This window comes from Boleophthalmus pectinirostris, unplaced genomic scaffold, assembly GCF_026225935.1.
Source record: "Boleophthalmus pectinirostris isolate CB_2022bp ecotype Guang Dong unplaced genomic scaffold, ASM2622593v1 HiC_scaffold_12, whole genome shotgun sequence".
Taxonomy (NCBI): Eukaryota; Metazoa; Chordata; class Actinopteri; order Gobiiformes; family Gobiidae; genus Boleophthalmus; species Boleophthalmus pectinirostris.
Window position 1 is genome coordinate 23,894,034 of NW_026571018.1, and position 27,751 is coordinate 23,921,784.

Here is a 27,751-nt window from a genome sequence, read left to right on the forward strand (position 1 = left end):
TTCTGTAAGTGTTGGTATGTCGTGATTGCAGAGTACAGTTGCAGAGGTGTTCGACCATTCGGCAGAGCAGCAGCTGAAAGTTGGTCGTGTTGCACGTCTTTCGACAGACTTCGTTTTGGTGAGTTTTATTCTTAAATAGTTTCATAATAGCCCACTGCCACTGTGTGATCCGCAATTCAAGGCTCTATTATGCATCTGTGAGCTGAGATAGTGTTATTTTAGGATGTTAGTATCGGCTGAATGCAGTGTTAGGCCCGCCCTGTAAAATGGAGGTGCGGCCCAGTTATTAAAGATTAGGTCAGCTTTAATATGTGTCTCCTGAATACAGGCACGTATTTATCTAGTATTAAAGCTATCACACGTTGTCTTTGCTCCAAAAAAAAAAAAAAAAACAACAAAAAAACAAGCCGTTGACCGTCGCTTTCCAAAAATAGAACCGTGAGCTGCCCAAATGCGTCACAGCGCCGGGCCTTTCTCTGGGGTTATAGCGTTTGCAGCAAGATGTGTTTCATGGAAAAAACAGGGCCAATAAAAATGCTGCAGACCGATGATATTATGTACCAAGTGGCCTTGGATCGCTGAAACATTTGTTCTATTGTCACCCATCTTTGAACCTTTAGTCTTAGACTGTTGATAACGTGTGGATAAGCATCGATTGTCTATTTTTTCTCAAGTGTACAGCAAAAGTGTCATTAGCAATCACTCAAGTCCGCGTTGACCCATTTTGATATCTAATTCGATGTTTCTCTATTTTTAGCGACTCTGCACATTTTACTTTCAAAGATGGTACGTCCACATTTTGGGCCACCTCGCCTAAAGCCCAGGTAATGTTTATAAGTACATTTATGCCATTATACCATACTAATTTACTTAACGAAAATTGATTTATTGCTGTGTTTAGACCCTACAGAGACGATGGCATGGGATCATCAAGTGACAGTAATTACAGGTCAAGAAGAGATGACCATGATTTTCATGGAAAGCCCCCTCCTCTTCACTGGAAAGACTCCCGAGGTAGAGGGCGGCCCCAGATGGTAAAAAGGGTCTCGTCAGTAGGAGAGCCCCGAGAGCCACGTTTCAACAACTGGAGGTCTACAAATGAGGATTCTTATCACTCTTACCCCTCCAAAACGGAACCACATCACCAGAGGAGACCCTCTCCCTCCAGGCCAAACCGGTCGCCCCACAACCAGCATCACCCCCGCAGTCCAGCACACAGAGGCCCACCTTTCCACAGTCACCCACCCCCTGGTCACAGGTCACCGTCACCCAGGCATTTTCACAGCCATCCAGAAGACAGAAGGCCTGGCCCTCCCCCGCCGTTCAGGGGCTCGTTCAGAGGAAAGCGGCACCCAGGGTTTTCTCACCCAGAGCAGAGGAGTCGAGAACCTCCTATGAACTACAGTCCAAGAGACAGACCATATGAGCCCTCACACATGAGGCGCTGGAATGGTGCAGGAGCGTTTTCTCATAATGACAAGGGTCCCAGAGAGTTTCATGGCCGTGGTCCAGAGAGGTACACAAGTGATGCTGGGGCTTCAGCGGGGTAACAGTACTAAGTGGGCCCTCCAGTCTTGATTCTTTATAAAAAAAAATGTGTTCCCTATCTCCACTCATTATATTAAAGGGTTAATGGGAGGATCTTTGCAATAGTGGCAAATCTATGCTCCTCAAAATGTATGTGTGCTAAAGCATTGTGTCATAACATAATAAGAGGGTGGATTAACATAATGGTTAATTTTCCGGTTCCCAATAACATGGCAACGGAGCTACCAATGTAACCATGTCTGTGTTTGATGGATATGCAGGTGGGCTGAGCAAGACCCCGGGCGGCAGCGTGGACCAATGGAGAGGCAGCACAGCAGATCCCACAGTAGAGAGCGAGCACAAGACACTCATTCTCACCCACCTCCATTCAGACCCCCATCATGGAAAGGATCATCACCTCATTCACCCCCTCACGAGAGGCATATGCCAGTGCCACGCAAGAGGAGGATATCTGATGTCCACCCACACCCTTCAGACCATGCCATGGGTCATGATGACGCAAAACATCCCAGAAGAGAGAGGCCACAGCTCATGAACATGCCCAGACCTCTGGCTCCCAGGCCCTTTGGCCCCAGACCTTTTGGTCCAAGGCCTTTTGGAACAAGGCCATTTGGTCCCAGACCATTTGGGGCAAGGCCCTTTGGTCGGCCTTTGTCTCTAAGAGACAGAAGTTTCCTGATCAAGAGCAGACAAATGAGAGCGGAGTCTCTGATGAAGCTACGATTACCTCCATCGTTCAAAGCCAGAGCCAGCTTTAGCTCGGTCCTTGCTTTGAGAAAGAAGAGATTTGAATCCGGAGCAGCACCCTTGAGAAAACCAGAGCAGAGGGAGACGAGACCCAAACAGTCACCCACCAAGACTGAAGGCAATGCAAGCCAGTCCTCAGACTCAAAAGAACAGGTGGAGTCTCGCCGGTCCGTGAACTCGCACAGGTACAGTATTTCCCTATTCGCTCTGTCCACTGGGGCTTGATGATGGTTGAAAAAAAGAATGGAGATATTTGAGCTGTGTGTGCCACGATGAATCAGTCTGTGAAAGTACCTCTTATCATCGTGTTATCCATATTTGAATATTGAAGTGGAATGAGCAGACGTTAAGTTTGTGCAAAATGTTTGTAAAGAACACCAGAATTTAATGCCATTTTATGGACGGTGAGATGCAGTGCTTGGAGGAATACATTTATTCAGTGCTGCAGAAGAGGTAATATCTGTTGACATGAACTCCGTGAACAACAACGGGAAACAAAACGCACAATTTCTGGGTAAAGATGAACTTCATCATGAGCCTCTCTACTCAAATAAAACAAACTAAACAAAAGCTTATACTGCATATCAACATGAACTACACGTTACCGTGGGAACTGGCTACGAATGATAATGACTGAAAACCATATTAAATAATGAAGAAACCAGGCAAATATGGCACAGAAGAAAGACGGTTCACATACATTTATTTGATCATACTAACATTCAAAAAGATTTAAAAATTTTAGAAGCTGTGTAATTTGTCCATGTATTCAGTTAAACAACCATTTGAAAAGTATGCTTCTTTAAACGGTTGCACCGGCAATGTGTTCAATATAGAGGAAATTTGAAATGTGCTTTGGATAGCCCTGAGAAAGTGAAAGATGCACCATGTCCTGTATTGTTAAAGATGCTGCACACAGAACAAAACTAAGGCCAACATGGATGTTTGCTGGAGCATACAGAGGAGGAACCTGAAGGATGTGTTCCTTTAGCACAGAATCATGCCTGTGACCAATGGAAACCATTTAGGAGCCATATCTGTGCAACATGTTGGGGTGTGTTTTGAGGATTACGTAAGAAGAATATAAACCATAACACATTATGTTACAAAGGACTCAAAATACTAGATATATTTTTTTATCCCTTAAATGAGTTTTACATTGGGAGACAAACAAAATGATAATTTCATAAACAAGGCTGTGCGCTTTTGTAGATATGTGAAAATGGTGGCTATCTTGATATTCAGAGAAATCTAGTCCAGGCTAAAACCCTATGACCAGAGTTAAAGGTATGATGCTCTCATCTGGACTGCACAAGAAATGTCTCCACATGAACACAACACAAATCACTACCATTGTAAATGAAAAGGTCCAAAACTCATCTGCACATGGTGCTCTGTTTTTAAAATGCATCTCTTCCATGATGAATGTGAAGCTGAAGATGTTTTTGTCTGCATGGCCTGAAATCTGCATTCACAAGAAGGATTTGAAGAAGAGAAAATGAAATGCCATCATGTCAATCATTCACCACCACAACACACAACAAGTGTGGCATCATGGAGAAAACTGGTTTAAAGAAAGATTTGAAGATTTGTGGCAACATCTAGATGTGTCTTCATGTAATGATATATGCCGCTGAAGAATTACTTCTCCTATAACAAAATGTAACCGAAGAAAGCTCAGGGTCAAAATAGGATAAGGAGCAAGGACACTCCATGGTTTTGTAAGTACCCAAGTATGATGTCTTTATGCCTTCATTCTTGAAGAGTTGATGGGTGTTTTGTTACTTGATATGTTTTCTAAATTACTGTAAAACAAGAAAAACATCTTTTATCTTAAAAAAAAAAAAAAAAAAGGTTTCAAAGGTCAATCTTCTATCAGGATCTCCTTAACACTGGCATCATTGTTCTCCCTTCAGGTCATCGCCACCAAAGAAAGATGACCTTGTTGTTTTATCCCATTGGGAATCAGGAGCAGGTTCTTCTTCAAAGGACCACTCTCCTTCACGGGACCATAACCCCAAAACTGGTCAGTAAAAATATTGCAACTAGTCAGGTGAAAAACTCATTCTAATTTCAGTGCTTGTGAATTCCTTCTGTTGTAGAAAGACATTCAGGACCTGAAAGTACATCAACCAGCCGAAACGACAAACCACATTTTACAAGGTCATTTGAAGACCGTAACCGGGGCTATTCTGACTGTAGGCCGGACAAACCAGATGGATTCTTCAGAAGGCCTTTTCCTGCTGGACCAAGAAGACCTGGCCCACCAATGGTATATTTTACTGCTTCTTTGTTTTAATTGAAGTACTTGTTTAGGGACAATCATTTTGTGAGAATTCAACCGTGTTTTTTTTTTTTTTTTTTTAAATCCTTCAAGGACCGTTTTCAGAGACCAGCATTTAGAAAAAGTCTTAGTATTGTGTCCAAATATCGTAACATGAGAGTGATGCGTCAGCGTGGATCGTACAGTCGAGGTCCTGATCAGCGATGGTGAAGCCCTTGTGGGTAAGTACACAGTTAAAAAAGTTGTACATGATTTTTGCTTTCCTTATTTTGACATTGTGGATGTTTTTATCTTTTTTAGGCCCCATTAAACAAAAAAAATGACCTCTGCTGCTGTGAGCACCTTTTTCTACATTTCCTACCTGTATATAGCAGACAAGTGCTTATGTGTTTAAGTTGATCTTTTTAAAATGGCTAAGCCCTTGTTTTGACACCAAGAACTGTGCCCCTTTCCTTCACACTGCCCACTTTTAATTGATGTTTCACTAATCCTTGATTTACTAAACGTGAAGATGTCATGGGTATTTAGTGTTTAGCAATGTGTTTTTATTTGTTTGTTTAGCAGCTACAATCAAGTATCTGTCATGATTATTTTTTAACACTTAGGGCTGAGATTTGGTCATGGATGGTACAATGTATGTAAAAACAAATCTCATTATTTTGGTGTCTTTTTGATGAAACTGGAATTATTGTCTGTTTGAATAAACAGTTGTGAAGAAGTGGTTCCTTGTAAGATAATTAGTCTATTTTAAAACATATTTGTCAATCTCTTCATCATATTTATGTTCATTGTGTCAACATAAGTATTATTAATTTATTAGATTAATTTCTTAATAGGCCTATAATGAACTATAAACACAATAAGTGCCCTAGATAACACCATACTGGAGTGGCATGGCTAATGGTAGTCATTTTAAAGATGCACTATGGAACTTTTCGAGGATCTGCTACCTGCCTGTTTCTGTTGAGTCAATTAAATGTGTTTTGTTGCTATAAATTCTAGGTAAAGCAAAACTATCTACATGGAGTCAAGCAGGTAGCGGACTCTTCATCAGAAAAGTTCCGTAGTACACCTTTAAGTTTGGCATTTGAAACAAAACTGTCGCCCTTCACCCTGCTCAGACATTTGCTCGGAGGCACGGCTCTGGATGTGCTAAACTTAGCGGTGACACTCTTCGACACAGCGACAGTCGACTCTACAGTGAGCTACAATGGAAGGTGTCGAGTTTCCTCACACGGGACAGTTTCTCCACGGGAAAGCTGCAAAAACAAGGTGAGAGCCTCATCCTCAGCTCGCTGTAATCTGTTAATTGGTTTACTGAGCACTAGAGCCTGTCTGTGTCTATGTCAGTGTGTATTGGGGGACTGTAAACAAAGTAGCCCACACATTTGTTTTCTGCAACTGTCAGATACAAACAGCTGTCTTGGAAATGGCAACTAAACTTAGCTTCTTATAATCCTTAAGATTCAATTCAGTGTTCTCCATAGAAAAACAGGCCCACTGAGAGAACAGATTTATACTTTGCTGTTGTCATTTGTCTCATAGATGTAGTTTTGTTATAGCAGCGTCTACCCTTCTTGTAGTCTTCTCCTCTGTGTGTCTTTGATGGGCAACTATAGCTCAGTCCTCATTCCGGGTAAGCCTCATAACTATAACCTTTTAAGTGAAAAAACGAAACAAAAGAAAAAACATGAAAACACTGGAGAGCAAAAAACTGAACTGTTTATTTTATTTTAAAGATACTGAAGAATTTGAGTCTATTGTGGCTCTAGTGACAGAAAAACCAAATGAGCCCAGCCGTTTACTGTCCGAGCTTCAGACTCTGGGAAGTATTCCACTCATAGCTGTATATACTGTACATTTTATCATCATTAAAATGACTCAACATGTGTAACAGTGTTTACCTCCACTTAAACATTGTGTCATTTATTCATTCATTCTACAGTAACACGTGGGAGTTTTGTTTTGGCCTGTGTGTCCTTGGGATGATTTTAACTTCCTTTGGCTGACTCAGATGACCACTCATTGAAACACTAGATAACTTGGCTCTGACCTTCTACTAAACTTTCAGTATGATGAATTTAAATTTAATTCAGTGATCAGATATCTTGAAATCTTGTCTTACAGGTGAATATGGAATCAGGGAGAGGAAATGACCAATGTGTTGATGAAGATTCAAGTAAAGAAAAGTCTGACACTGTAAGTCAAACTGCACAATAGGCAGTTACTAGTTATTATCTCGGCTTGTATGGTTCAATAAATAGTAACTGGATACTTACACTACACTAATACTTTATGTTGAGTTGCATTTAAATTATACTGTAAATACACCTCATTGGATTAAAACCAGCTTTATGTTTGTTTCACTGTTTGATTTTAGAAAAATAACTACCAAAATGAAACATGGAATGAAAAAGTAACAGTACCTGAATACATTTATTCAAAGTGAGTTTTCTGAATATGTATTCTTAGTACGTGTATTCACTTACTTCCCAACACTGACTGTGACAGACCTACTGCACAACAAGTATAACTTTTTATCTGCAATAAACTTTCTTTTTATTTTCTAGTCTATATCAGCAACATCAAAAGGAGAGCCTCCAGCTTCCAGTTTGGGTGATTCCCTCTCCTCTCTGCTTCCCAAAGCCTTGTCCGCTGTTCTCCATCAGACAGTTCCCCCTGGACAAAGCAGGAGCCATCCCACCAGTGAGAACTCAACAGCAAACTCCTCACAACCGCCGAACCTGGAGCAGCTGCAGACTGAGCTGACAGTCCTGAGGGGGCAGTTTGAGCAGATGAAGGCCCAACACAAGTGAGTCAAAATAAACTAACACATACACTGTATATATTGTCTGTACTTACAAGTTATAACTATCAACTGTGCATGCATGGTGGCAGAGTGGTTAACTTACAATATTGGAATCATCTTCCATTTTTCTGTAAATTACCCAGAATAAACAAATGACAATGCTGTGACATTTAAGTTACACAGTACATTTAAATTAATGTAATGTTGACTTTTTTGACTTTTTTTTGCTTTCCCTTCCTATGCGCAACAGTATGACTTTAAAGTAGGACTAATCTATTTTGTAGGGATTCATGGTGTTTTATTGCTAAACAAATGCCTGATTAAACAGGCTTAGATGTGACCTGCAACTTGGCTTGTTGGCATCCCATATTTTTAAGCTTATACACTTATATGAACATAGACCAAACATTAAATTATTTGTTAATGAGATGAAATGATTTTGATGCAGTTTTTTTCTTTCTTCAGTAAAGAAATAAAGCAGTTAATGAACGAACTGGACGAGGAGAAGAAAATACGCTTGACTCTGCAGGTAGACTGTGCAAGGATACATACAAATTTGGCCTACGGTGTATTGTCTAAGTTAACTGCAGTAACCTTTTTTATAGATGGAGATCAAACGCATAAAGAAGCACATGCCTAAATAAGGCAGGAAACAATTGATGAATTTGTATAATTTTTCAGCATGATTTTGTTTCAGTTTTAAATATTCTTTTTTAGTTTTATCTTAAAAAAATGTTAAACCTTTTACATGGTATTTTAGACAACTAAATGTCTTGCTATCTGTTGCTGCTGTGTACATTTTTATTGATCATTATAGGCAAGATTAATGTAGAGACAGCATACATTTTTATCAGCATCTGTGTGTAGTGTCAAAAAATTGTTATTTAAGTTATTTTGTTGAATTATTAACAAACAAAATGTATTACAGGCATTGTTTATTTTTTTGGCAACAATAATGATACATCCACAAATAATACTTAATTCTTACAAATACAAACAAATACTTTAAAAATACTCTATAAAAATATATTATCTTAAATGTACATGGCATCACATTTTAATGATAAGATACTATATACTGTATGATTGGATTGTCCTGCAGTCCAATTACATTTCCTGGTTCAGACACTAAAGCCCTCCGACTGGCACACATAACCTGGAAGGCGCAGTCCTTAGAAGTTGGTATCCTCACATGGAATAGGTCTGAGTGTTTTCTTTTGGTTTTCTTCAAGAATAAAATCATATCGACACAGAGGCCTGGGAAGAGAAAAAGATGACTTCAATATTTTCAAAAAGACAAAAGTTATTTCTTTAATTTTGGTGTACCTGTCTTTGGTCTCCACGGGTGTCAGTCGTAGTGTCAGGACACGGAGTTTATAAAGGGGCTGCAAGACATTTCCAGTGGTGAAGGTGAGAGAGATCTTGTCCACCGGACCCTCAATGTATGAATCAAAATGGGCCAACATCTGAGTCTTTGTGAACTTCTTGAACTTTGTTGCTCCACTGAAACATGAAAATAAAGTTGTTAAATGTACTGAATGCAGCATTTTCTTTATAAGTTAAGTTTTTTTTCCCAAATAGTCTTCCTGTTTGTTTGGATAATCTGTAATTTTTAAATTTGTTCTGCTGCCTTTTTATAGTTTGAGTAATAAGCTTGATGGCATTCCAAAGACAAGTCCTCTTAATTTATCCAGATGAGGTTTACAGAGGCTTGTGTGTGCAATTTATTATGTTTTACAGTGAAAAGGCAGAACCAACTTACTGATCAGTGGTGGCCACTGATTCTTTGCTTCCACTGTGAAGTTTAATGGTGATATATCCAAAACGTACTTCCTGGTTCCATGTCACTATATCAACTGTGTAGGCTGTCACTGAGAAAGAACATTTAAATAAAATTAGAATAGAAATAGACATTCTTAAAATACAGTGTAAATGAACATAATTTGTACTCACTGCAGAAGGGAGATTTTGGATTTGTTTTAAAGTAAGTTTTAATTTGGCTCAGCTTCACAATGATATCCTTTCTCTCAATAACATCATAACCTGTATTGATCATAATGTTTTACTTATGTTATAGAAAAGTAAAATGAATACACCTAATGTCATAGAGTACATAGAGAATCAACAAACCAAATATGGGGCATCCAGCAGGCCCAAACTGCTCACAGTTCAAGCATTTGCCATCCAGAAAGTCTTTGTAAGAACTGCACGGGTATGTCCTAATCTTACAGTTTGGCTTTATAGACTCCATATAGAGAAACACTGACCTCTGATGGTCACATTTGAAATAGGCACCTCCTAATGAAGGAAACAGAAAAGAATACATTTATATAAAACATGCTGTATATTTAGAAAATGTATAAAATTAAAGTGTTTGTGTGCATACATACCCGAAAAGATGGTGGTTGGACAGCCAGGCTGGTCTGTGCCATCATTAGGGTAAAAGTCTATATGACCTAAAGGTTGTCTGAAGCCCAGGGCTGAAAACACAAAGACAACATGTTAAAATACTGTATTGTATTATACATTGCGATATGAATAAAAAACTGTACAATGGAGACTGACCATCGATGTCAGTGTGCAGGACATCTACAAACTGAGCGTCAGTGGGATCCAGCCTGTTTTCTGGAGAGCTGCCTGTGAAGAGGGGCCCTGCAGGGTCCAGTGCTGCCAACAAAAACAGTGATCATTCAGTATTCTTTATTATGATTATTTTATCATAATAATATCATGTTTCCATCATACCTGTTATTCTACCAATTGAACTATTAAAGTTGGCTCCAACAAAACCTGCAATATGTGCTCCTAGACTGATTCCAATGATGTGAATAGAGTCGAGAGAAACACCATAATTCTGAAAGTATAAACCACAATGAGGCAAAAGCATGTTATTATTATGTGACGACAAATGTTTGCACAACTTTACCTTCATGACTTTGATCAGAGCTGTGAGGTTTTCTCCAGCTTTCAGCGTGTTTTCTTTTGCTTTGACATAATTGACATTGGCTGCTCCTCTGTTCCAGTCCACCACAATGAGGTTCATGTCTTTTCTTTCCAGTAGCAGCTGAGTGAATTCGTTGATCCAAATAGGAGGAGAGCCGGTGGGACGGTACCCATGGATGATGAAGGTGGTCGGACGAGATACATTGAAACTAGGCGTAGCCGACAGGTCTGTGTGGGACAGCTGAAGAGCACATGAACGATTTTCTCTGGTGTAGAGGAGCAGCTTTACTCTGAGATGTGTTCCAATGAAGGCATGTTTTAAGTCTAAGTCAGTAAACTCCTCACACTTCTGCGCTGTGGAAATAAAATAAAATAATTATGTTGACTCTATAACATAATTACAATCTAGTTCAGAGGTGAAATCTGCACTATTAATTCAGCCACAAAATTGTCACTGTAACTACAAAGCATTCCCTCATTAAGGATTTAAAGGCAGACATCTTTGACAATAAATATATATAAATGCAAATTACGCCTTACATTTCACTTTTACTATTGTAATAAAAGCAGAACATCATGTTGAATTTTGCTACAAAAAACATAAATAAAAAAAATAAAAAATGCTATTATTGATTCCATGATTTCTTCATGAGAACTCCAGTGTTTCTTAATGTCACTCAGACAATTTCATGAGAATTTTCACTTCTGCAAATGCATCTTTCCAGAAACACAAAAGTTTACTGTCAAACGCTTAGTGCATGAAACCATGGTAAACTGAAACTGTGTTTAAGTCTGCGGGTGCCGTGCCTTACCTTTGCATATTTGAAGAGTTATCAGCAGCACAGGTGTCAAATATTGCCACAGGAACATGCTTCACCAACACAGAGAGAAATTTCTCTACAAATACAACACGTACAATGTAAAAGTTTACAGTACCAAATGTCAATGATGGCTACAATGGTGCAAACAGTGTTCCCTAAGGTCAATCAATAAATAATAGGTTACACTGTAGTTGTTTCATTTTGTATTATGCCACAACCCTGGTCAAGCCTTTAACAAATATGTGCTTTATACGTGCCAACTGGCTGATAAAATTGCTTTAATAAGATAAGCTAAACAATAAAAAGATGTAGGCTAAAAGACAGAAGTAATTCCAGTTTAACCTGCTATATTCAACTGTATATATATATTACTAATAATATAAAACCCATTTGTTATATGGGAGCAAGTAACACACCTGCTCCCCTTTTGTATCTTTTACTTAAGTTGTAAAGAAATTTTAAATAATGACTAAATTATATCTGATATTAATACAATATACACGAGAATCAAAACAAGACATAACTCTTGTATCTTTTGACAAATCACAACTAAACAATTCCAAATGATGTCTTTTTAGCTTTTAAAAAAATCTACATTACTGCCCTTTTTCTGTTGTTTCTTTTATTTCTCAAAGCAAAACTGAACTGTAAAAGTCTTAACCTTTGCTCCTTGCTCAGCCTTGAGTTTCTATTGCCACCGGAGCCCTATGTAACCCACTCCCAGCCCTCGGATGAGACTAGACAACGTCAACAACAACAACAACAACAATGTGGAACATTTCTCTTACCAGTGTTTCCTGGCTGCTCACCGTGTAAGTCAGAGCTGAGTGTGTAGTGTCTTCATATTTTGCCAGCAGTTCTTTCTTGAGGAGAGAGAAAGAAGTCTGATGTAGTATTCCCGCCCTGCATGTCCTCACAGAGAAGGCCCCACCCCTTTGTCAAAGTGCTCTCACAGGTGATCTCAGCCAAGTGATATTGCCTCAAACCGGTCAGGCCACTGCAGAGCATGTTGGTGCGTTTCTCTGGTATGACTGAAAATCACAGCGAAAGTAACAGATTAATGTAATTTGCATAATCACAAAGTGTACACTGGTTAAACAATAATCAGATTCAAACAATATTAACCTTGTGCCAGTAGTTGTAGCAATGAAATAATAAAACAAAAAAGCACAATGTGATAGAATCTAAGTACAGATAGTTTCTGTGGGTGTTGACATGATTTGTAATCGTAAATCATTGCCAAAAAATAGAAACGTGATTTAAAGGTGTGTGAAAAGGCTCTCCTACCATAAGATATATGGATAAGATCTAAATAGATGAGAAAAAGTTAAGTTAAAAAATAGTTTAGATACTGAAAAATGATTCTGTAATTACCACAGTAATAATTATAATTAAAAAACAAAAAAAAACAAAAAAAACAATAGACTTTAATTTTCAGCACAAAATGATAGGATTTCCTTTAGAACATGAAACAATGTATTCTCATGATATTTCTGATAAAGCTCCAGAAGTTTTTAAAACTGTTCAGGAAAGGTCAAACTTTGTCCTATTTATTGATTTGCTTTAGTTCTAGTTTCAATTCTGGTTTTAGTATCAGTTAGTATCTGATTTTTAATGCTCCTGACAACCTTATTTCACGGTGTAATAATTTGGTGGAAATCTGTGTCTCTGTGTAAAAAAGTCTCATTAAAATCTTGGGTCACAAGTCTGTCCCAAGCATCAGAAACTGTGGGTTTGTGTTTTAATGTCAGATAGTCATTTTACAATGAGCAAAATTACATAGAAAACAAAACTGGGCGATTTGTTGTTGTGAAGGGAGAAGCCAGCTATTTAATATATTGCGTCACAAGAGCAAGGCCTCAAGGTGCAGTTTCATTCATTGACCAAACAGGCCTGTTTTAAAAATAGTAAAGGGACACCAGAAAGTAGTGACTCCACCCAGAAAATCCATTAGCAGTCTGGTCCAGCGAAAACAATTTCTATGGATTTTTTCTGACTATTCAATATTTGAAGTCTGATACTTTTTAAAATATTTTCACTTCTAACTTAACTGTCACATTTTTATTTTGTCTTTTCTATTGATACTCTTCTGTGTAGTAAGTAAAAACAGACAATGGGTTCATGACCAACATTTAAGCATTTAGCAATATATATTGTAAATATCTTTTTTTACATGAAGTAATAACAGCAAGGATGTAAAATGTTCTGACTTGTTCTTTCCTTTACATGTGGTGCAAATAAAATTGTATTAGGGGCAGCAGTAATGTTTAAAATATATTAATGATGAAAACTATATAAAGAATAGAAGTAAACTATACATAAAGAATAGAAGTAAACTATTCTATATATAGAAGTATACTATAAAAGTAAATACTTGCTACATAGCACAGAGACAGTGTAAACAAAGTTACTGATAGTATCGGTTCTCATTATATAACAGCTGGTACAACCCTCTGTACACCATGTAAATTTAAAATGCTCAGAGTAGATCATACTGTTTGGTTCCAAAGGCTGTTGAAGGGGATGTAATATGTCATATAATATGTGTAACTTCACTTAGACCGTCCTCCAAATTTCAAACTTTTAGATTAAAAACAAATCTATTCACACTGTTTTGAAACAAGTTTCCAGTTGGCCTGTTTGTTGTGTTTAGATTCTTCCGGCCACATTGCTTTCTCAGGAAATATTGGAAAGTCTCCACTCACCGCACTATTGATTATCTATGCCTCTGGAGTGAACTTTGCCCACTACATTCACTCGTCACCAGGGTCAGGCCAGCATGCAGTAGGCTGTGCACTTAAACAGGGAGTCACCAATCTCACTGTACTGGACATTCACCAGCTGAGACCATGGCAGGGAGGAGACGAGGTCGAAATAACAATGGCCATCAGCAGCAACAGGCCACTCAAAACCAGAGGAGAGTCCCACGAAAGGTAAGTAATAATACAAATAGATACAAACCTTGTAGAAATGTAACATTAAAATAAGACGCAGAATATAACTTAGAGAGCATGTTGTAATTCATTACACTTAAGTCTGTAACTGTAATTGAAGATAGCAGTCATAAGGAATCCCAGTCATTATGTAGATAGAGTCTGGATTAAGTTTGGATAAAGAATGAAGACAACGAGGGCATTTGGCATAAAACAGTCCAGTCAAAATGCTAATCACTGCACACAAGAAGCAATATAATCTTTTGGTGCAAAGCATAATCAAGTTAATTGTACAGTGTAGGTAAATATTTTTATGTTCGCCATGTCATTGTTTAGAACTAGTGTAGCATTTTACAGTTTAAAGTACAGTTTATCTCTTCACTGCAGATAAAGAATGAGTCTATGGATAATAGATATCTGCAGAAAACACAAAGTCCAGAACAAAATCGTATGATAATTGCTTTACGACTATTATTTATCTAATTTTGATAAAATGCCAAGTGAGTGCTTTGCTTGCAGTTAATTATGTTGTGAAGATATGAGCCAAATATATTTAATGATAATGTAGGATGGATGTTGTCATGTTACATTCTTTTACAGAATACAAGTCCACACATGTTCAGAGAAGGGATGCACTTAGGGGGTGGAAATACCCTTAGGTGTTATTGGAAATGTTAACATTTTGAAAAACAGTGTCCTTTCTGAGGAACTCAAGAGCAATCACAGGTTTCATTTGCATTTTCAGGCGCTCAGAGAACCAGCTCCTTTTGCAAAGCCGACAGGCTCTGAAGCTGAGACTGAAAAACTGACAATCACCCAAGCGCGGAGGGGCACTCCAGGTACACAAAATATTCATTCAAATGTAGACAGGCAGTTTGTGTAAGGTGTGTTCAAAATGAGTGAATAAAAGAGATAATATGCTATGTTATGACTATGAAAAATAAAATATCACATACTTTGTTGTAGCACATCGTCCTGTACGGGTTTACGCTGATGGCATTTTTGACCTTTTTCATTCGGGACATGCTCGAGCCCTGATGCAGGCCAAGAATTTGTTTCCCAACACCCACCTGATAGTAGGAGGTACTTTTAAATTCCCAAATCTTTGTTTAAATTATTTATAAATAAGTTCAATAGTATTTGATTTTGTCATTAGTTTGCAGTGATGAACTCACCCACAAATATAAAGGGTTTACTGTGATGTCAGAAGATGAACGGTATGATGCCCTCACACACTGTCGGTATGTGGATGAAGTTGTCCGGGACGCTCCCTGGACTCTCACCACTGACTTCCTCAAATTACATAAGGTTAAAATGATGCCCTAATCAAAATAAAACATAAAGGGTACTCATGCAGGTGAGCTTCATCTATGCATTATATTAATAGATTGACTTTGTCGCCCATGATGACATCCCCTACACCTCTGCTGGATCAGAAGATGTATATAAGCACATCAAGGAGGCAGGTGAAGAAACACTGTTTCGTAAATAATTATATATTTTTTAAACACAAAATGAACCAAGCCATTAATATGTTTGTTTTTACATGACAGGTATGTTTGTGGCTACTGAGCGAACAGAGGGCATCTCCACATCTGATCTCATCACAAGGATAGTTAGAAATTATGACATATATGTCCGGCGTAACCTGCAAAGAGGCTACACAGCAAGAGAGCTCAATGTTGGCTTCATTAATGTGAGAACAATTTGTTTTAGAGAGATGTTTTTGTAGGATAGCATCTTTTCAGTTAGTGATGAGTACCATGTCTCTTAAACAGGAGAATAAATATCGACTTCAGAACCAGGTGGACAAAGTAAAAGAGACGGTCCGCACTGTGGAGGAGAAGTCCAAAAGCTTTGTGTACAAAGTGGAGGAGAAGAGCCATGATCTGATTCACAAGTGGGAAGAAAAATCACGAGAATTCATTGGAAACTTTCTGGAGCTTTTTGGTCCTGATGGAGCTTGGGTAAGGTTAAATTTCATGACAACTTTGGAAATAGTTCGGAAATAGTTTAACACCATAACACATAACACCACAGTAAGTATTTGTTGTTTGTTTGTTTATTTTCATTTTGGATTTGTTTATAGCTCAAAAAAATATGTGCTGTTACTCTGAGTTGGGTTGCATCTCCACAAACATTTCTCCAGCTCCATGGAGTTTCCATGGAAACTTACACAATGTACCTTTAATGGAGTTATGAATATAGCTTACTAATACAAACAAAACCTGCATTTGCTGTATTTTTAGTGAGGTTTGCATAGCTGGTGCACAAAGTTATATCCAAGTGTGTAAATGTGAAGCCAATCATTAGTAAGATTAGACCATGCTTTGACTCTATCTCTACTATTGTCTTTGTTTAGCATGCTATCCAGGAGAGGAGTGGACGTATGCTGCAGGCACTTTCACCTTACTCGTCGCCACGGGGATCTCCCAGCAGCAGTCCTACCAGACGACGCTCCATATCTCCAGACTCCTCCCCATCATTGTCTCCCTCCTCCTCTGTCAGTCCACCTTCCTCTCCATCAGCATCTTCTCAGAAAAGGGGCTCAAGATCTTCAGTTAAATCTGCCTCCACCTATGCCAGACATGCGCAATAAGCATCCAATATCTGGAACAAAAAACTAAATTTGTTGTGTTTGTTAAATTCATTTTAATCATAAAATAACATCATAGATAGAGTGACTGCATGGTGCTTTCTGCCATACCACTCCTACATAGCACCTTGAACACATGAGAATTTTGTCTTTGTATTTCAATGTCCTATCTCTATTTGAATGATTCTGCTCTCAGAGTGTGAAGACAATAAAAAGTAAAATAAGTAATAATTTCCCTGTCTTTTGGGGGAAAACAAAACAACTGAACTATTACCTGATTTTTCACTTATAATATTAATATTGTCAAATATCACTGTTTCTTCTTATCATACAGTCTATGGCCTGGCACTTGCAATTTTAATTAATAGTCACATCACGGTACCTCTCACTTCAACTCATAGACGGTATATAAATTCATGTAAATCTGTAATCTAAATCTCATCAAGATCATACTTGGTGACAAACAACTAGGACATGCTTTGGACATAAAGACTAATTCAAAACTGGATGTAAATTATCTAAATAATTTACTGAATATCAAAAGATCCTTACTACCGCCTGAATCTCGTGTACAAGAGGCGACCCGGCCCCGTACCACAGTTTTAGAACCACTGCGAAACGTGCACTTTGTTTACGGACACAAGCAAAACTGCGCATGCTCCATATACCGACCAATCCTGGGAGTTGTAGTTTTGACTGTAAAATCATCTCATGACGGTTACGCAGCTAACTGTCCTGCAGATTAAAGATGGCGCCCTCTCACGCGCTAAGGTGCTGTAAACGGGCTTTAAACTGGGTACCTGTTCTGTTTATTAACCTTGTCATCGGCTGGTCTTATTATGCCTATGTCATAGAGCTGTGTGTCTGTAAGTAGACTTGTTTTCTACTCTTATTTTGTTTACAGTGTTGTATGTTTAATGATCGATAACAACTTTGTCAAGCTGCTGCTGAATGGGAGGATTTTAATGTAAACTCTACTAGATTCCTCCTTTAGGATGGGAATGAAAATCACCTTTAACCCTTAAGCAGTATAATTTTTTTTTTTTTTTTACATGTTTATGACAAAGCAAAACTGTATTATACACATGTAAAACCGAGGTTAAACTTTGTACAACAGTGTCAGCATGGCACAATCTGTTTATTCATCATCAGTCATTACAAATATACTTAAGCTAATACAGTTACTGTGGACCTGATAAGATATTATTTGATAGCAGGTATAAATATAATAATATTATCAGTACTAGGCAGTAGGCAATGTTATGTTATAGTAAATCATCATAATGGAAAAAAATGTACTGGTGCTACTTGTATTTATTTTGTTACTTTGTAGATACACATATGGGACTTTAATTTTTTTAAAAAGTAATTAGATATAATTTTATTGTCTGTAAATGCCCAGCACTATTCCATTTCCCAAGTGACTATGAGGCACAGTGTCTAATGTATGTTGTACATTATAGTTCTGTATAAGTGCAGGAACACAAAGCTCACTATTGTGAATGGGTCAATGCTGGTCGTACCAGGCTGCTGCCACATGGAGGAGTGGCGTGAGACTATGGGGGATGTGTAGAAACAAGATGAATACAGTTCATTCAATTCAATATTTATTTTATAAAATTAAAGATATCTAATGTAATGTGTGCATAGGGCTGGTTGAGATGCTATATACCATATAAAGTACAGAATTTTAATAATTGCAATAGAACATAAAAAATAGCTAAAGTTCTTCTTTGAAAGTCTGAACTCTGCTGATGCTTTTACATACAGAGGATTGGTTGTAGACCTTTGATTTAAAAAAGCTACCATATCATTGACAATTAGACATGTCTTAGTCCCGATTAAAATTAGATTAATTGCCCTGCCCCACATAGAATTTACTTAGTGTCTAATTTAGTATTGATTTTTCTTTATTTCCTTTTATCCAGATACAATCCCAAATAATACAGAGAGAAGTAAGTTGTACACAATGTTACACTTTTTGGATTTACCTTTGTTGCCTGAAAAATTAATTTGCACAACATCCTGGTTAAACTTTTATTCTTCTTTGTACAGTCAGTTATTTGGTCATCTTCCATATTTGCCTCATCATGTTCATCTGGTCATACTGGAAAACCATTTGGGTAACACCAGCTGAACCTTCTAAAGCAGTAAGTAGGTTTTTGAGTTAGATCTTCATAGTTTTATTGTGTTTTGAGCTTATTTAACTGTCCTTCTATATTCCTAACAGTTTAGTTTGCCCAGAGCAGAGAAAGACCAGTTTGAAAAAGAGGAAAGAGCAGAAGTACAACAGGAGATTTTGAATAAAGTGGTTCGAAATTTACCTGTGTACACCCGCACTGCTGTAGGAGGTAAACCATGACACTACTGAACAAAATTAGCTCTAAAATACTGTAAGCACTTACTATTAAAGTTCATGAATACACTTTATTTTTTATTTGAACCTGTGAATACAATCAAACAGGATAACATAATGTACCTTGTATGTGACATAAGTTGTTTATTTGTTTCTGTCAGTGACTCATGCATCCGGGGTTTCCAAAAGGCTCAGGTGCCGGTTATAACATTTCCTGTGGGACCCTGGTTCATTTAGGCTCATTTTCACTGTCACATACTGACTCTCATCTAAACAATTTAAATATATTGACTCATAATGTCTTCGCTGGAGCAAAAGGGGTCAGTGTATAGAATAAATCCATTTAAAAAATATATGCCATTTGCAACTCTACACATTTGACATGCAAAATTAAACCAGGCTCAAACATTTTCCCTTATCTTTGTAGATGTAATTTATTACTAAGTATATTAAGTAGGGCTGGCCTGGATAAATTTTGATTTTTTTTTTTTACTGTAAACAATAGACTGATAAACTATTTAAATGAACATCAAGTTAAACAGCATCCTCACTATACAGTTTAAAGTTGATTAAACGCACAATTCGTAATCTTTAAGTAAGAAGAAGTAATTGTTCTTTTAAAATTTTTTTGTCAATAGCAGTTCCATACTGTAATTCTTGCCAAGTTATCAAACCTGACCGCTGCCATCACTGCTCCACGTGCGAGAGGTGAGTGGTTTTCCTGCACATTTCAGTCTAAATAGAAGTCCACTATACATATACAAAGAAATATTATACATATATATATAGTTACTATGACTTAGGCGATGCTCTCATAAATGATGGTTTGTGTCTCGTGTCTGCTTTCCCTCTGCAGATGTGTGCTGAAAATGGACCACCACTGCCCCTGGTAAACTATTGTGTCCTCATATATTGTTCTTTTAACAATTATATCAGTTGTATGGGCACATATTACACTGTCCATGTTCATTTTGTCTTTGTTTTTTTCAGGGTCAATAATTGTGTTGGATTCTCAAACTATAAATTCTTCATTCTATTTCTGGGTTATGCTTCACTTTACTGCATCGTCATTTGTGCCACAGTAATACAATATTTCATCAAGTTTTGGAAGGTAGGTAACGGACTTCTTCTTTTCAATTTGACACTGACACAGCAGTTTTACACAACAAATGTGTTCAAAATAAGATCAAAACATGAACCAAAAACCACAAACTACTACAAGTGTCATGGGGCACGTTATCTGGTGCTACTGTTCACACTGTACACACTGTTCACACACTGACTGTCACACGATCCAATAGTGGAAAGCTTGTTGTTGTGCTAAGGGACCACTTAAAAACGACTGCAAATCATATTTTAAATATATACTCTGCAACAATCATTAGTTGTTTTATAAAATTTTCTTTTTTATTCACTTTTTTATGGAATTTTTACACAAATACTGAATAAGATGTACTAGGTAGTAAGAGCATGTTTTATTTAGTTTTAAAGAAATGTTTATCTATTGTATTAGTTGCTATTGCTTTTTTTGTTTGTTTTGTTATTCCACAACTGTATTGTGTCTGATTTCAGAAACTGCTTCCTGAAACTCACGCAAAGTTCCACATCTTATTCTTGTTCTTTGTGGCGGCTTTGTTTTTCATCAGCATTGTTTCACTGCTCAGCTATCACCTGTGGCTTGTTGGGAAGAACCGCACCACTATAGGTACCTTTACTCACCAATTGCTCTTATGAAATTGCTTAATTGTCTCTTAATTGATATTTGCATGTTTAGAGGCTTTCAGGGCCCCTGTCTTTACTAGTGGACCAGACAAAAATGGCTTCTCTTTAGGCTTCAGAAGAAATGTTGCAGAGGTCTTTGGTGATCAGGCAAAGTACTGGTTCTTCCCTGTTTTCTCCAGGTCAGCACATTTTTTCAACATTTATTTTTAAAAGCATTGCAAAACATTAATTTGGGTGATTGTTTTGTCAGCCTTGGAGATGGACATTCATTTGTTACCAGGCTGGTTCATATAGATCGTGAACATGCCAACAGCATTCTTCAGCAAAATGGAAAGAGGTCAGGCCCTTTACTAAAATACCCAAATGTTGATATATGTTAAAGTATTTCATGGTTAAAATAATGTGTATGGATTTTAGTTGCAACCTTGTGGATGGTGCAACAAACCTGTGTCACCCTGCAAATAATGTAGAGCATACACTGGACAAAACAGGTATGTTTTTCTTTTTCTTTACAGTAATTATGAAAATTGGAACCATAGGGGTATATTATAAAATTTTAATTTTGTTTTGTTTTAAAGGACAAGCAGACTCTGTGGTGATAGAGAATGAGTCATAGTGAGTAAGTGTCTCTGCTGCTTCACTGTTTACATGTTTTCTTTTCTCATTAATTGTTGTTTTGTTCAGGTCTGAGATTTCAAGCTAAAACTGAATATGTGATGCCTTAACCATCCTCTGTGATTCCTCCGTGCCCCTCCCCTGGTGCAGTATTCTGTACAAATTGCCTGCAAACTTCACAATAGAGATCAAATGCACAAATATAAAACAAAAAGGCCAGAAGATTTCAATACAGGGTTTTTATTTTATTATGTCATTAGCCAGTTTAGGAAAACCTGTGAAACTGTTGGGAGAATGAAGGATTAAATAATGATACTGATAAATTAATGATGAATGATCAGATGTTGAAACTTCCTTTTACTCTAACATAACCCATGTGTATCCTGTCATATACTAAAATATGATTGGTCCTTGTCACCAAGATGAGTTGTTGCCATAATTTTAATATAATTTTGTAAAAAAAAGAAAACATGTAACATTTGTAGTACTACTTTGTACAGTATGGTTTCATGTGTGGGTGGAGAGTCCTTGCCTCAAGTGGAGGAGTTCAAGTATCTTGGGGTCTTGTTCACGAGTGAGGGGAAGACGGAACGTGAGATTGACAGACGGATCGGTGCAGCTTCGGCAATGGTGTGGTCGCTGTATCGGACCGTTGTGGTGAAGAGGGAACCGAGTCGAAAGGCGAGGCTCTCGATTTACCGGTCAGTCTTCGTTTCTACTCTCACCTATGGTCATGAGCTCTGGGTAGTGACCGAAAGGACGAGATCGCAGATACAAGTGCTCGAAATGAGTTTCCTCCGCAGGGTGGCTGGGCGCTCCCTTAGAGATAGGGTGAGGAGTTCAGTCACACGGGAGGAGCTCGGAGTAGAGCCGCTGCTCCTCCACGACGAGAGGAGCCAGTTGAGGTGGCTCGGGCATCAGTTCTGGATGCCTCCTGGGCGCCTTCCTCAGGAGGTGTTCCGGGCATGTCCCACCGGGAGGAGGCCCCAGGGAAGACCCAGGACACGCTGGAGGGACTATGTCTCTCGGCTGGCCTGGGAACACCTCGGGGTCCCCCCGGAGGAGCTGGAGGACGTGTCTGGGGTAAAGGAAGTCTGGGAGTCCCTGCTCAGGCTGCTGCCCCCGCGACCCAGCCCCGGATAAGCGGACGAAAATGGATGGATGGGTTTCATGTGTTAAACTGAATGTTTTGTACAAAGCCACTCAAGAAATTGTTTCATAATGGACCAGTATTACTATGACTGTATAATATGTTAAGCAACAGTTTCCTAGATAAGGATGTCAGTTTGAAGAATGTGTTTACATGTATATATATATATTTTTTTTTCATGTTCTTCAGCCACTTTATATTTTACTCCAAAAACAAAACCCTTGACCAAATTGTTGCACTGTAATATGATGAAATTAATATTATTTTTTTATATATATGTTTTAAAGTTGTATTTATCTGTGTTTTGTTGAATAATGCAATGGTTTCAACCAAGGAAAGACTGGCAATTTGTTAAAGATAATGCTTTAATTTTATATTTATTTAAGTGAAATTATGTATTTTGTGTAACATAAATGCCCTCACTTCCATTGATCAAACTTTTGCTATTGAGTGAGAACTAATTATGTGCTTTAAGTAATTAGTTTTGTATAAGACAGCTTTTTACTGAGAACTTGTTGAAGGATTTCTGTTTCTTAACTGTTAAAATAAACTGTATGTATTTATATTGGTAGTGTTATTCTTAGTGTTCTTATTTTAACACATATTATTATCTCAAATGCGTGATGTAAGGTGACTGGCACAGTGACTGACTGACTGATGGTTATTACTTTATCTCAAAAATGTTTTGTTCCTCACTTGTTTGGGGTCATAAAATCTGTCCAGTAGGCTAATCCTTGTGATGGTGATAGTGACGGTGAATACATGCAGCACATTATGGCTGTCTACAGCTCAAACAGGCTCCCATTGAAAAAAGCACCAAAAGCAGTGGACAAATTTCCCTAAAAATATAGAATAACTCCAAAAAGAATTAAACATTTGTGGGGTTTTTTTCATTTTATTTTGATACTCCTTACTAAGCATTTTTGTGTGCAAGTAGAAAATTTATTATTTATTAAGTTACAGTACACTAGACAGGAGTCCTAATAAGTAATGACTTCACTTCATGCTGTACACTATAGTTGTATCATTACTTTAAATGTCATTTTGTTCTAAAAGATAAAGGCCTCCTCAGCTAAGGGTGAATGACCTGGGAGTTACTGATCTTCAGCACTCAAGCCCTGACTAAAAGCTTCTTAAGAAACCACCCTCATTAATGACTTTAATAGTTAAACCAGACACTTTACAACCTTTGAACTTAGAAGTTATTTGAACACTTGATTGGTTTATTATGTGCATGAAGTAACTTTACAATATTATAGTTTTTATTTGTTCTTCTGGCAAAGGAAATGGCACGCCTTGTCAAAGTTCATCTTGAGTGACACACTGGTGTAGGTCAGTGACCTGTGTGTCTTCAGTGTTATAGCCCAACACCATGGATGAATTAGTTACTTGGATGGTTTGTGCTGAAAGCAGCTGTCATTCCTTCACTCTACTGGTGGAACAGTGCAGATTACAGACTTCTGACCATTTTGTGATTTAGACTTTTTAAAATATAGCATGGACAACTTGGAGGAGACGCTAAATAGTACAATTCATCCATCATGTTTACAGGAGCCTCCACTGGCCATTGATGTGATAAGAGGTGAGAAATTACTATTGTACTACTAATGTACTATTCATGTTTTTGTACAATTAAAGAAGGTTAAACACAAATTATAACTGTTAATAGATAATCATTTGCCATGTAAAACACTTTTGTAACAAATTAAAATAATATTTCTGTAGTTCAATGATAAATTACCAAACAAATACTACCTAAAAATGTAAATGGAAGTGAAAAGATGTGATTTGGAGATAGCCTTCTCATCTCATTCACATTTTGTCTCTGTATTTTCTTTGTAGAACTGGATGTATTTGGAATCTGCCTGTACTCCATTCTGACCTTCATGTCCTGCCTCTCACTGCTGCTGTATCTGGACACCTGTGTGTATATTTACAAAAACCTACCATACCCTAAAAAGATTACTGTCATCTGGATCAATGGAGCAGCACCTGTAAGTTCTATTTATAGATTTGAGGTGATGAAAACTGACGACTGTTGTCACTTGAAGAAACAGTTCAATACACTATATTTTTATGTTTTTCTAAACAAATATTGGTATCCATAAGAAGTGATAAGACTGGGTTAAGGTAATCCAAATACATTTAAAATTTAGTAAAAACCCAAATATGCTGTAGTTCAGGACTTCAAGAAGAGTGGAAAGTAAAACACATGCTCATCTTCTTGAATTTAATGATGTCATAATTTCACATGGAGGGCATTGAACCTTAGCATTATTTGTTAGGGATTTGACCCAAAAACTTGCCATATTGTTCTATTGGCTCAACTGACAATAATATATCTCTGGGGTTGAGTAACCACTTTATGATGTTATTGTGAAAATGTTTTTATCTTACTTATGCTGATAGTTTTGTTTCATGTGAGTAGGATTAAACTAACCACAAACTAGGTTAAAACATCTGCTATCTGACAGTTAAACAGCAATTTGATAAAGATCGTAATCATCACAATGACTTAAATGCAAATCTCAAATTCATTTCACTTGTCTTTTTCAGTGTATTGCCACCATGTCTTGTTTTGGGCTGTGGATCCCCAGAGCAGTCATGTTCACAGATATGACATCAAACTGGTGAGCTGACTCCCTCTCTTCGTTATTTCAACACATGATACAAACACATAAAATAGCTTGTTTTGTCCTTGAGATTATGTCCTCAAATAAAAAGTGGATGAATCATTACACAGAACTTGTACAAAGATCTTTGTTGAGCATGTACAAAGCATTTTTATAGGCTTTTCTCTGGATGTGCTGTACAAAACTATTAATATTATGACACTGTAAAACTTGGTGTGTGCAGTTATTTCGCAGTGGTGGTGTACAAGATCCTCATGTTGATAGTGGAGGAGTTGGGGGGCAGCAGTAGCTTCCTGAAAAGGTTTTCTGGTCAACCCTTTTCGATCAGTACAGGACCGTGCTGCTGCTGCTGCGTCTGCCTGCCCAAAGTCCCCATGTCCCGGTAAAACACATTTAACATAATTTTTAAGAAATCCAATATTTTCTTTTCAAACCATAATAAAAATGGCTGTACATTGATTTGATGAGCATAAACCGAAATTTAACACAAAAAACAGCCCAATTTCTTCTTCTGCACTCTCCTCTAAACCACATGCTTTCATAGACTAAGAACTGGCTGTAGACCGATCACTGATCATTAGAAATGACCTGGAAATGAACTTGATAAGTTGCCCAGCCTTAATTTTAGGTGTAATTATTAATAATAAATAAATATCACTCAAGTCAATTTGTAACAATGGTGGTCAATCTAGAATACAATTAGATAAGATAGCAGTCACCAGTCCTTCATAATGTAGTGCTATATTTTTGTATTTTTGTAGACAATAATATAATTCCTATTTTGATATTTGCCTTTGTAGACGTATGCTGTTCTTGCTGAAGTTGGGTTCTCTACAATACGCCATTCTTAAAACAGTCCTCTCGATCATCTCCATTATTCTGTGGACAAATGGAAACTTTAATCCCGCAGATGTAAGTAAATAAAACGGGCACAGTGTAAGTTTGACAACTTCTGTCTGGAATATTCCACAGAATGGTATTAAGTATCTGGTTATCCTTTATTCAATTTCACCCCCCAAAAAAATAAATAAATGAAAATATTTGTGGTATAGTCCGCTATAGAAGAAGTTTGCTATATCGTATGCCATTTTGTGGAACATTTCAGGTAAAACATCAATCACCCCCAAGGAGAAAATACATTTTTTCTTACATAGTGCCCGATTTAAGTATTGTTGTGACAAGATTAAACTGGATCTGATTTGTGTCTGGTTGTAGTTGAGCATTACTGGAGCAACCATTTGGATAAACCCGATGGTAGGAGTCCTCACCATCATCTCCCTTTGGCCTGTGGGCATCACGTTCATGAACACGAGGAGGCTGCTGCGTCACCTCAAGATGATCCCCAAATACGCCATGTACCAGGTCAGTTATATGCATCAAAGATTGTGCTAAACTTCTGTGTCTGTTTATCATACCATTTTATATAGAAATACAGCTCAATTCATACATACAATTCAATTCACAAATGTTGAACCTTATCAGTTTATGAATAACTAGTCCCAAGAACTCACAAAAAGTTCAACAAAAACGGTATTTTAATATTTATTTTAGCTGCTTCCATCTGTATTAAACAGTATTGTCTACAGACTGTTGTAATGTCATCTGAAACTCAGCAGTTACCTAATTTATGTCTCAGTGTATCTAACCACATAAGATTAGTGTTAAGAAGTGTGGATAGTGGCTTGGATGGTGGTTCAGACCTTACAATAACCTTTGGTATTATTTTTGGCCTGTGTAAATGTGGTCTATAAGTTGGTAGTCATGATTGTGTCAGCCCCAGAGCAGCTATGACAATAAAAATAGCTTACCACCACCAGATGTGTACAGTGATAAATAAAAAATACTAAGTTCGAGTAGCAATATAAATCAGGACAGTATAAATCTGTGCTAAATATAAATGTTATGCACTCAAAGTGGGGAGATGAATTATTGTGGTAATCCTCAAGAAATTAAGATCTCTAATTTCCTGTGGATCAACAAAAAAACAAAGTCTACAAAAAAGTCTTAAGGAAAAGTAAGGTCTATTCAAAATGACAACAAACATTATATTTAAGAGAGCTTTTTAAAAAAAATATATATATATATATATATATTCCATTAATACATTTCTTCTGTTCTCAAGCAACAGAAACAGTTTCAGTTTGAAGTTAAAATCATCCATTACTCATAGTGTGGTTGTTGTTTGTTGTCATTTTAGCTGGTCCTGGTCCTAAGTCAGCTGCAGGCTTCCATCATTAACATCTTGTCCTTGAATGGGACAATTGCGTGTTCCCCTCCCTTCTCCTCTGTGGCCCGTGGCTCCAGTAAGCACCTTTACATATTTTTGTAATGCTTTTTTTGATAAATAAAGTTTCCACCTGATCTGTGTTGTTTCTTCCCCAGTGCTCAGTCAGCAGCTGATGATCATGGAGATGTTCATCATTACACTGGTAACTCGTTGTTTATATCGACGCACGTATGACTCCCCCGAGGAGCAGGACAACACCCACAATGGCAGCATGGCCCTGAAGGCACCCTCTGAGGAGCATGATGTATAAGACTCATGACTATTTTGGGACTCTAAATGTCAAACTTTAATATACATATCTTATATC

The 27,751-nt window shown here is 37.5% G+C and overlaps 6 protein-coding genes across 12 annotated transcripts; 5 read left to right on the forward strand and 1 right to left on the reverse strand.

Moving 5' to 3' along the window:
• The first annotated feature begins 24 nt into the window (after positions 1 to 24).
• Positions 25 to 5,300, forward strand: si:ch211-114c12.2 (uncharacterized protein LOC336578 homolog). Its single transcript, XM_020922947.2, has 8 exons — positions 25 to 118; positions 758 to 824; positions 902 to 1,516; positions 1,809 to 2,480; positions 4,212 to 4,321; positions 4,398 to 4,567; positions 4,673 to 4,800; positions 4,880 to 5,300. Exons 2-7 carry the CDS (start codon positions 784 to 786, stop codon positions 4,787 to 4,789), a joined length of 1,725 nt encoding a protein of 574 aa, XP_020778606.1. The 5' UTR covers positions 25 to 118; positions 758 to 783; the 3' UTR covers positions 4,790 to 4,800; positions 4,880 to 5,300.
• Positions 5,301 to 5,451: 151 nt separating this feature from the next.
• Positions 5,452 to 8,922, forward strand: si:dkey-71d15.2 (SH3 domain-containing kinase-binding protein 1). 2 transcript variants are annotated; one of them, XM_020923087.2, is made up of 5 exons: positions 5,452 to 5,851; positions 6,707 to 6,778; positions 7,150 to 7,391; positions 7,854 to 7,917; positions 7,994 to 8,922. In XM_020923087.2, exons 2-5 carry the CDS (start codon positions 6,713 to 6,715, stop codon positions 8,030 to 8,032), a joined length of 411 nt encoding a protein of 136 aa, XP_020778746.1. In that variant the 5' UTR covers positions 5,452 to 5,851; positions 6,707 to 6,712; the 3' UTR covers positions 8,033 to 8,922. The 2 variants fall into 2 exon arrangements, with proteins under 2 accessions (XP_020778746.1, XP_055004414.1); XM_055148439.1 differs by lacking the exon at positions 5,452 to 5,851 and having other exon boundaries at positions 5,866 to 6,778.
• On the reverse strand, positions 8,307 to 12,098 carry lipia (lipase, member Ia). 3 transcript variants are annotated; one of them, XM_020922812.2, is made up of 11 exons: positions 11,941 to 12,098; positions 11,144 to 11,228; positions 10,315 to 10,685; positions 10,134 to 10,242; positions 9,954 to 10,055; positions 9,779 to 9,868; positions 9,519 to 9,686; positions 9,342 to 9,431; positions 9,151 to 9,259; positions 8,715 to 8,891; positions 8,307 to 8,645 (listed from the first exon to the last, which is right to left on the reverse strand). In XM_020922812.2, exons 2-11 carry the CDS (start codon positions 11,199 to 11,201, stop codon positions 8,561 to 8,563), a joined length of 1,359 nt encoding a protein of 452 aa, XP_020778471.1. In that variant the 5' UTR covers positions 11,202 to 11,228; positions 11,941 to 12,098; the 3' UTR covers positions 8,307 to 8,560. The 3 variants fall into 3 exon arrangements, with proteins under 3 accessions (XP_020778471.1, XP_055004412.1, XP_055004413.1); XM_055148437.1 differs by having other exon boundaries at positions 8,307 to 8,891; XM_055148438.1 differs by having other exon boundaries at positions 8,307 to 8,891; positions 11,962 to 12,071.
• A 1,829-nt stretch (positions 12,099 to 13,927) lies between these two features.
• Positions 13,928 to 16,896, forward strand: pcyt1bb (phosphate cytidylyltransferase 1B, choline b). The gene is made up of 8 exons (XM_020922814.2): positions 13,928 to 14,085; positions 14,831 to 14,924; positions 15,052 to 15,168; positions 15,242 to 15,393; positions 15,473 to 15,551; positions 15,639 to 15,781; positions 15,864 to 16,052; positions 16,448 to 16,896. The coding sequence occupies exons 1-8, from the start codon at positions 14,002 to 14,004 to the stop codon at positions 16,682 to 16,684; spliced, it is 1,095 nt and encodes a 364-aa protein (XP_020778473.1). The 5' UTR covers positions 13,928 to 14,001; the 3' UTR covers positions 16,685 to 16,896.
• Positions 16,897 to 17,399: 503 nt separating this feature from the next.
• Positions 17,400 to 23,087, forward strand: LOC110158450 (palmitoyltransferase ZDHHC20-A-like). 4 transcript variants are annotated; one of them, XR_008631547.1, is made up of 14 exons: positions 17,402 to 17,547; positions 18,610 to 18,636; positions 18,737 to 18,831; positions 18,912 to 19,032; positions 19,676 to 19,745; positions 19,894 to 19,926; positions 20,028 to 20,148; positions 20,610 to 20,742; positions 20,812 to 20,938; positions 21,010 to 21,096; positions 21,177 to 21,250; positions 21,338 to 21,378; positions 21,444 to 22,075; positions 22,178 to 23,087. XR_008631547.1 is itself a non-coding variant. In XM_055148568.1 (13 exons), exons 1-12 carry the CDS (start codon positions 17,430 to 17,432, stop codon positions 21,373 to 21,375), a joined length of 1,041 nt encoding a protein of 346 aa, XP_055004543.1. In that variant the 5' UTR covers positions 17,400 to 17,429; the 3' UTR covers positions 21,376 to 21,378; positions 21,444 to 23,087. The 4 variants fall into 4 exon arrangements, 3 of the variants coding, with proteins under 3 accessions (XP_055004543.1, XP_020778604.1, XP_020778603.1); XM_055148568.1 differs by having other exon boundaries at positions 17,400 to 17,547; positions 19,679 to 19,745; positions 21,444 to 23,087; XM_020922945.2 differs by having other exon boundaries at positions 17,401 to 17,547; positions 21,338 to 21,374; positions 21,444 to 23,087.
• A 20-nt stretch (positions 23,088 to 23,107) lies between these two features.
• On the forward strand, positions 23,108 to 27,751 carry LOC110158628 (organic solute transporter subunit alpha-like). The gene is made up of 8 exons (XM_020923141.2): positions 23,108 to 24,106; positions 24,367 to 24,518; positions 25,081 to 25,154; positions 25,381 to 25,539; positions 25,958 to 26,069; positions 26,373 to 26,519; positions 27,355 to 27,460; positions 27,540 to 27,751. The coding sequence occupies exons 1-8, from the start codon at positions 24,022 to 24,024 to the stop codon at positions 27,692 to 27,694; spliced, it is 990 nt and encodes a 329-aa protein (XP_020778800.1). The 5' UTR covers positions 23,108 to 24,021; the 3' UTR covers positions 27,695 to 27,751.